General features: G+C 35.0%; 1 protein-coding gene across 1 annotated transcript in view; it reads left to right on the top strand.

Annotated features, from left to right (window-relative positions):
* Ccnb3 (cyclin B3) overlaps positions 1 to 9,413 on the top strand; it is a 75,239-nt gene that overhangs the window by 3,067 nt on the left and 62,759 nt on the right. The window contains exons 2-3 of the mRNA XM_004646291.1: positions 467 to 553; positions 4,337 to 4,467. Of these exons, the coding sequence (XP_004646348.1) occupies positions 467 to 553; positions 4,337 to 4,467 (218 nt within the window). The remainder of the gene's footprint in view (positions 1 to 466; positions 554 to 4,336; positions 4,468 to 9,413) is intronic.

Raw genomic sequence — 9,413 nt, 5'->3', positions numbered from 1 at the left:
CTTGCCAGGCATGCACTTATGCCCTGAGCTATCTTCCCAGTTTTATTTTTTAGAGTTATCTTAAGTCAGCTACTTTAACATAAGACTTGCTTAAATATCTCTTAAATTATTGAACAGATTTACCTGAAAACACTCATACTAATGGAATGACTAGAAGTCGTGCTGTTTAATTTTACATAGTATGGTAAGTAACCATAAATATGAGAAATTAGAGGAAAACTTACCCTCACAAGCTATAATGCTCATTCTGAAAGTTGCACTGAAGGTAATCTTGTCTCTTCGCAGTCTTGTCTTCATCATCAGTGAAGCTTTGAGTGCCAAGTTATCTTTTTGGTTGTAGTTTATGGGATCTATTGTATATTTCCAGTTACTTGGAGATTCTGGAGTTTTCCAAAGCCCTGAAGATGTTCCTGAAGAGGGTCTGTTCACTATTGGATATACTCATTTACTTCTTTTACTTTTTCAGATGGGAGATGATTACCAAGAAAATATATGTCCATCCTCACCTCAGGAGAACTTTAAAAAGAGGTCAGCTTTTGAAGATATCACAAATGTGAGTATACTAGTTCAAAATTTTGCTTTGGTTTTGCATAAGCCTTACATAGCCTCTTTTTTGAAGAGTCTCTCCATTTTGCCAGCCCCTCCCCCCTGAGTGTTAAGAGCAGATTTTATTAGGAACCAGTGACCCAATTTCTGAAACTGCAGGGGATCTTCTCCTGTGGCACATAACCATTTGATTTAATTGGTAGAGTTCTCAGGAATGGCAGATAGAGTGTTTAACAAATATGAAGTTGTAGGTAACTGAAAAAATGGGATATTATACTGTATTTTGGGAAGGTCCAGTAGTGGCCTAGCTGGCTGCCTAGAGTTTGGAGGTAACCATTGTTGTGGAATCATTTTCATCTAGGGCAGTTCTTATTAGTTCAAGCACTATAGACATTTGGGGCAAGACAATTTTTCTCTTGTGTAGGATTGATCTAAGCTAGCATCTCTGTCACCCAGGCATTAAATTACACCATTAGCCCAGTAATAATGACAGAAATATCTCCTGGATATGCAGAAAAATTGAGAGCCATAGTTCAAAGATCTGGTTTTCAACTGTGAAAATCTAGAATCTCACTTAACTGGAATTCTTAAGTTAATGTCCAAATCATCTACCTTCTAATATAAAGGTCCTAGCAAAAATCATAATACAATGTTGCTGAGTACAAAATCAGGCCAAAAGTAGTCTCTATCAAAATAGTAATGACTGATGGCTACTGAGTGCTTACTATATATCAGACACTAGTCCAAGCACTTTTTCCTATATAAACTCAATCCTCCTCTCAGTCTATAGTAAATGCTATACTCATCTATACTTTACAGATGAAGACTTTTCCAATATTGATTTTGAAATTTTATCTCAACTAGGCTACAAAGAAGCCTGATGTGCCATCTAAAATAGAGTATTTCTTTTCCAAAATACTTGTACCTGCTAGATAATGTTTTACTCTCTTGTGCAGGATTGGATAAGCATTGGTAAAGATATCTTTGAATCCCTGCTCTTTAGATGCTGTGTGACTACCTTTTTGAAATGTATTCTGTTTTCCATACTGATTATAATATATATGTTAGCTTTCAGCATGATTTTAGATTTACTATCAATTTGTAGAAAAAACCTACTCATGCATACATATGTAAGGTTGGATTATTTCTTGGGTTAGTTAGCCATGGCTCTAGAGAGTTGGCTGAAACAAGGTATCTACACAAATCAGAAGATGCAGTTCAAACTCAGCAAAATATTCAAAAAGAGTCCAGTAGCCCATAATAGTATTGGGTCGTCTGCTTGATTGGCAATGTCAGAAATTGATGACCTGAGTCCCCTGCAGCTCAACATAACAGCATGGATTTATTTCTTATGCTTCGTTTTTATACTTTTCTGATGGATAGTTAAGACCAAGGTACAGCAGGACCTATGCAACAAGAGTTGTAGCTTTTGGGTCTGAGAAGGTCAGTGAAATCCCCTCAAGATTTATCCTGAGATCCTCAGATTGTAGAACCTTTGTCAGTGTCAGCCATGTGGATGAGTCACGGCCATTGCTTGGCCAATGTGCTTTCTGTGAAATCCTGAGAGAATGTTTTCTCTCCATGTGACTCTCCTTAGGCACACTCTACGTCATCGATCACTTTCCTCTTTGGCCTCATGATCTCCTTGATCAGAAAATTTGGGACACTACTGAGTTACATGACGTTACAGTACAAGTTCTTATATGTCCTGAGTCTTAATTGACCTTAGAAGGCTAGGGCCAAAATGTTGGCTTTCCTTGTGGCCCTCCTTTTTCTGGAAGAAAAAGTAGGAGGAAATCTTGAAGATATGGGGCAAACAGTTCATGAACACAAATCAAACTGGACAGGTAACACTTGAAAGAATTAACAACTGGAACCTCTTCTTATTGAGAAGTTTTTGCATGTAAAAAAAATTACCAACAGAGTGAAAAGACAACCCACAAATTTAGAAAAAAATCTTAACTAATAAGCACTCAGAAAAAGTGTTCTCTCTAGAATTTATAAAGAACTAAAAAACATTAGGGCCCCAAAATTTACATACCCAATCCAGGAATGGGCATCTGACATGAACACATACTTCTCAGAGGAAGAAATTCTAGAAGCTAATAAATACATGAAAACATGTTCTACATAACTAGCCATCCATGAAATGCAAATTAAAACAACACTGAGATACCATCTCACCCCAGAAAGAATGGCTATCATAAAGAAATCAACCAACAACAAATGTTGGAGAGGCTGTGGGGAAAAGGAACCCTTGTCCATTGTTGTTGGGAATGTAGACTAATGCAACCATTATGGAAATCAATGTAGAGACTCCTTAAAAAACTAGGACTGGAAATCCCATTCAAATTGGCTATCCCCCTCCTGGGAATTTCCCCAAAAGAACTGAAAACATCATATCATAGTGATACATGTGTACTTATGTTTATAGCTGCACAATTTGTGATAGCCAAATCTAGGAAACAGCCAAAATGCTCATCACCTGAGGAATGGTGTTAAGATTGATGTGAAAGGTTCTATTAAGGAGTAAAGGAAAACTATTGTTGTTAGACAACAGTAAGAGAAAAATACAACTAGGATTAATTGATAGGGAATGAAGATTAAACTAGAGGAAAAGAAAATAAATACTCAGAAAACTGATTAAAAGAGAAAAGGAGAGATGGAAAAAAGGGAGGAATGCCTAAAACAAAGTTATATTTTAAAAAAGGGGAAACAAGGAAATAGGATTTGGTTGGGCATATTGGTACAGGTGGGAAGCTGAGACAGCAGGATCACTGAGTTTGAGTCAGGCCTGGGCCACAAAGTGAGTGCAAGGCTAGCCTGAACTACTTAGTGAAAACCCTATCTGAAAAAGCTAAGAAAAGAAAGAAAGAAAGTAAAAAAGAAAGTGGGTGATACAGCTCCAAACTCCACCAATAGTAAATCAACAGCAACAACAACAACCAAAAGAGAGGCTGGGGAGATAGCTCAATGGAATAAATGCTTGCCTGGCAAGCACAAGGTCCTGAGTTTGATCCCTGGTACCACCAAAATGCAAATATAATAATAATAATAATAATAATAATAATAATAATAAAACAAACCCCGTAGAGGATAAGAAGAAAATTTTGGGTTAAATTCAAGGAGAAAAGAAAAAAAAGATAGAAAAAAAAATTCAGAAGAGTGTTTTCTTTGAGAACCTGCGGTCTTGAATCTTGTAAGTCTTAGTCCCTCTTTGCTCTTCATTATAGTCTGGGTTTGGATGGAGATTTGTCACTTCAGTGGGTCCCCTGTCTGTCAACTCATTTGTAGCAATTGTTCAAGCTAGAGCACCAGCCCAGGAAAGGTTTGGAGCATTGAGTTCTGAGGCTCCTGGGGTGTGTTCCTGCTGGTTGGAGGCCAGTACTGTGTACTTGATATATATTTTGGTGTCCACAGGACCAGCTCTAGACACCGGGTGGAGGCTTGTGTTGCCTTGAGGTTCCCAGTGGAGACCCAGGTGCTCCTGGGACTGTTATGAGGAGATTCTAGCAGTCCCAGTGAGGGTGCATGGGGCTGTGTCATCTCCTACAGCATCCAGAACACCAGACAAAACAGGCAGAAAGTTAACCCTTGCTTCTAACCAGGCAGAAGACTGGCCTGTTCTGCCAGGGAGCAACTATGCCCAGGACTCTAGCAAAACTTAGGGTGGAGACTTTGATGCACCCTGAGTGAGGCTGTGCAACTGGTGCTGAGGACTTTCTTGTGAGAACAACTTGTTGGGTATTTCTTTTCACTTTTGTACCTCCTTCTCTCCCTTTTTTTGTAGGCTTTTCAAAGTCAAACTGCCCAATCTAAGAAGGAAGCCAATAAAGACACTGTAAAAGATGTTCCCAAAATAATTAACAAAAGGAAATATAATCTTGAATTGGATAAATGTACTGAAATGAGCCAAAAAAGGTAAGAGGGGGACTTACATTGCATTAGATGGGAACAGGGAGGTATGAGGGGACTTAGATTAGATGGGAACGGAAAGCTAAGAGGGACTTAGATTATACTGCAGTAGATGGCAACAGAGAATGTGTGACATCCTTCTTGTCCCTATTAAGAGAATGCTTAGTGAGCCACAGTGGTGACTACCACATATAAACTTTGTGTGTAAAAGTGAGTCTAGCGATGGTTGGTAAAGGGTTATAGGTCTCTTTTCCTTTTTCTTCCATGGTGATGGTATATGTATGCGTACATGCATGCACATGAATTAATGTCATTGAGGAATTTGCCCAAAGACTGTATGTTCATCTTTTCTCTGTTTTAGTAATTTAGACTCTGAACTAGTCTATAGGAGTGTGGAGGCAATTTAACTCTTAAGCACCCTTGTCAGCTAGCTGATTGTTTACCAGCTTGCTTATCCCATTAGAAACTTTGGGAGATGAGCATTCCCAAAAAGGAAGAATAATTTACCCCTAGAAAACTTTTACTGGGAAAAGACTTAAAAAGTAGATTAAGTCCTTCCTATAGTCTCTCCTTATTCTTGTCGGAATTATTTCTTCAGGCGTCATTGGATAGATTAAATAAATGGCTATAACAGGGCTAAACTTGGATTCCAGTAAATAAAGTAAGAAGGTTGGGAATTCTAGAAAATTAATCTGCAAGGTCGACCAGACACTTTGCTAATAACCTAGTAGAAAATATCAAACCAAAATATCAAACCATTTATCCCTACTTGGTTTCTTCTTGAAACTGGATTCCTGGGGTTTTGTACACATTTGACCTTAGTTCCTTGTATTATTTTCTTTTGAATTTATCATTTTTTGGCCTTTGGCAAGGAAGCTCTCACTTATGCCGTGAACATTCTTCCCTTGTTTAAGGTTCAGTGGAATGGACCCTAAATATAGTACTAGAACTACAAATACCTATCATTTATTGAGTATTCATTGTAATTATATGTTATGTAAGCTTTTAAAATAGCTTTATTAAAATTTAACTCACATAACATACTATTATATTCACTATTATGCAGCCAACGCAATTTTATAACGTTTTCACCAGCTCCAAACCCTTTCACCTCTCAATCTTCCTATCCTTCTCAGCTCTAAGTAACTGCTAAACTACCTTATGTCTCTATATAGGTTTTCTTATTTTGGATGTTTCATATAAATGAAGTCACATAATGTGAGAGATTTTGTATTATCTTTCACTTATAATGTTGCAGCAGATATCAGTATTCATTTTTAAGATTATCAAATACTATTCCATTATATGAATATATCATATATTTATCTGTCAGTTAATATATTAACTATTAATATCATATATTTATCAATTGATAGAAATTTGAATTCCTTCTACCATTTGGTTATTGTCATTAGTGCCGCTTTGATTATTTGTGTGTGAGTTTTTGTTTGAATGTCTGTTTTTAATTTTTTTCCATTTATACCAATGAGTGTGGTTACTCGGTCATATGGTAATTCTATTTTGAACATATTGGGGAACTGCCATGCTGTGACTGCACATAGTTACTGCACTGTGTCTTCCTTGGAGGCATATATACCTATTCAGATCCTTCACAATAAAAGAATTCAGTTATTAGTGTTTGTATTATTTGGTTCTAAGTATTCTTTATATATTCTAGATAAAAGTCACTTATTAGATATGAGTTACAAGTAGATTCTTCCATTGTGTGTGTTCTATTTTTACTTTGTTCATGATGCACTTCAAACCACAATGTTTTTAACTTTGATGAAGTCTAATTTTTTGTTGTTTTTAGGCTCATGATGTCATATTTAAGAAACTGTTGCCAAATCCTAGGTCACAAAGAATTTATAGCTGTTCTCTTCTAAGAATTTTAAAGTGTCAGATCTTCATTGAGGTTTTTCATCTATTTTGAGTTAATTTTTTTTGCTTGCTGTTAGTAAAGGGGTCTGATTTCATTCTTTTACATGTGGTTATCTAGTTCCCCCAGCACTTTTGTTGAGAATACTAATCTTTCTCCCTTTGTCTTGGCATCCTTATCAAAAATTAATTCACTGTAAATATAAGGATTTGTATCTTGACTCAATTTTGTTCCATAAATAGAATTTTATTTGTCTATGTTTACCATTACCTTTCTTATGCTAGTACCACATTATCATGATTATGGTAGCTTTGCAGTATATTTTGAAATTGGAGAACATGGCCCTCCAAATCTTGTTTTCTTTTTCTGGTTTTTGGAGATAGGATCTCACTATGTAGTTGATGCTGGCCTTGAACTGACTATGTAGCTCAGGCTGAACTCAAACTCATGGTGATCCTCCTGCCTCAGCCTCCTGAATGCTGGGATTACAGGCATGCATCCTCATGCCCAGTTTATTTTCATTTTTTTATTATTATTTTGTTCTTCTGGGTTCCTTGAAATTCATATAAATTACATAATCAGCTTGTTGAATGTATGAATAAGTCAGCTGGGATTCTTCAGTAAATTACTTTAAATCTGTAAATTGACTTGGAAAATATTGGCATGTTAACAAATACCAAGTCTTCCCTTCATGAACATGCAGTATTTTTGTATTTATTTAGATCTTTAATTTATTTGAATGTTTTACAAACTTTTCAGGATATAATTTTTATGCTTCTTGTTAAATTTGCATCTAAACATTTTATTCTTGACACTATCATAAATGAAACCATTTTTTAATTTTTAAAACTTAATTATAAGAGAAACACATTTGTTTATTGTATATTTATCTTGTGTCCTTTGGTTCTGTGAATTTATTAGTTCTGTTTTTGTGTGAATTCTTTAGGATTGTCTCTGAGAGCACGTCATCTGTGAATTTAGATATTTAAACTTATTTATTTCTGATAGGGATACCTTTTATTTAATATCCTTCCCTAATTGCCCTAGCTAGAACCTTTAGTACGATGTTGAGTAGAAGAATCATGAGTTTGGCATCTTGCCCTTGCTTGACCTTAGAGGGAAGGCACAATCCTATCATATTACCTTGAGTTTTTTTTTACAGACATCCTTTATCAGGTTGAGGAATCTTTTTTCTGTTCCTAGTTTGCTGAAAACAATGTTAGATTTTGTCATATGATTTTTCTGGATTTATTGGTAATGAGTATGAGGATTTTGTTTTCTGTAAGTATAAGTGTAGTACATGAACTGAGTTTAGAGTATTAAATTAACCTTATATAATTGGAATAAATCCCATTTGGTTATACTGTATACTCCTTTTATGTGTTGCTGGATTTGATTTTCTAGTATTTCATTGAGTTTTTGCATTAATATTCATAAGAATTATTTTGTAGTTTTCTTAGGATTTCTTTGTCAGTTTTTGTATCAAAATAATACCTTAAAGAGTGAGTTAGAAATTATCTCCATCTTTTCTGTTTCCTGTGGAGAGTTCATGAAGAAATGGTGTTAATTAAATATTTGGTAGAATTCACCAGTAAAGCCATTTGAACCTGGATTTTTGTTTGTTGTTAGTTTTTTTGATCATTAATTTGATGTCTTTGTTATAGGTCTATTCAGATTTTTAATTTTCTCCTTAAATGAGTTTTGGTAGTTTGTTTCTTCCTTGGAATTTGTCTATTTTATCAAAATTATCTAATATATTGGCACATAATTAACATTCCTTTATTTTAAGCATAAGAATTTGTCAGATCTTTACAATAAGCTGATGAAGGAGATATTATTATACTCCCTATTTTATAGGTAGAAGAGAGAGCGCAGAGAGTTAACTTGTCAAAGATCACCTAAGTGGTAAGTGGAAGAGTCAGGATTTGAATCCAGGCAATCTAATTCCAGTCAGAACTTTCACCAGAAGTAGAATGTTCTTGTAATGCTAACTCCACTATCTGAAGACCACCTCACCAGGAAGGATTTGGAACTGGTGTCAACAGGCAGAACTTTAGAAACATTTACTTTTTATTTTATTATTTTTAATTTTAATTTTTAAAGAATTTTTTAAAAAGTAGTTAATTATATTTTTGGTACAGGGTCTCACTATGCTGCTTGGACTCATAGTGATCATTCTGTCCTAGCCTCCCTAGTGTTGGGATCACAGGTGTGTGCCACCATGCCCAGTTTCAGTGGCTGGCATGTTGAGCCTGGGGTTCTGGAGCTGGCATGGCATTCTGTGTTGGGATTGTACCCTGATCCTTGTGCTTGCCAGGCAGGTGCTTAGGCCACCAAGCTATCTCCTCAGCCCCTTACTTTTTACTTTAATTTTTACAATTCAATGATTTTTATTATATTCCTAGAGTTATACAGGCATCACCAGTTATAATTATAGAACTTTTCAATACCTTCTAAAGAAACCCCTATCTGCAGTTTATGAATCCTTTTCCTTTCCCACTTGTCCTTTCTTTTGCTAATCTATTCCAGCCTCAGGAAACTGCAAATCTACTTTTGTTATTGATGTATCTCTAAAAATATTTCGATTTTGGACACTTTATGTAAATTGGATTATAAATATCTGGTCTTTGGGGGTATTTACTCATTTTGTTCAGATTGGTATTTTTATTTGTCTTCTATTTTCTTTTATTCTTTATTTTATTTTTTTTTAATAGTTAGTACATCGTGTATTGATATTGCCAAAGTAGGCAAGAAATAGGCAAGATATAGGCAAGAAATATTACAAGATATAGGCAAGAAATAATAAGCAAATAACATAGGTACAAACCTCTTTTTCTTAAGTCAACAGAATATGGAAATATACTTTTTCTTCTAATTATAAAAGTTTCATTTTTAATACTTTGTTACAACTTTTTTTTAAATTTTATTGATAAACATCAATGAGACAGTTTCAAATCAAATCAGAAGTACAGTTTTAACAAATAACACATTGCATATATTCTTCTTAGTGGTTAATTGCTGTACAAGATGCGGACTTGAGATCCTATTTACAAACAGCATTAGAACAAATCAT

The sequence above is a fragment of the Octodon degus genome, unplaced genomic scaffold (genome assembly GCF_000260255.1).
Source record: "Octodon degus isolate 3935 unplaced genomic scaffold, OctDeg1.0 scaffold00263, whole genome shotgun sequence".
Classification (NCBI taxonomy): Eukaryota; Metazoa; Chordata; class Mammalia; order Rodentia; family Octodontidae; genus Octodon; species Octodon degus.
This window is presented reverse-complemented; position numbering and strand designations above follow the sequence as displayed.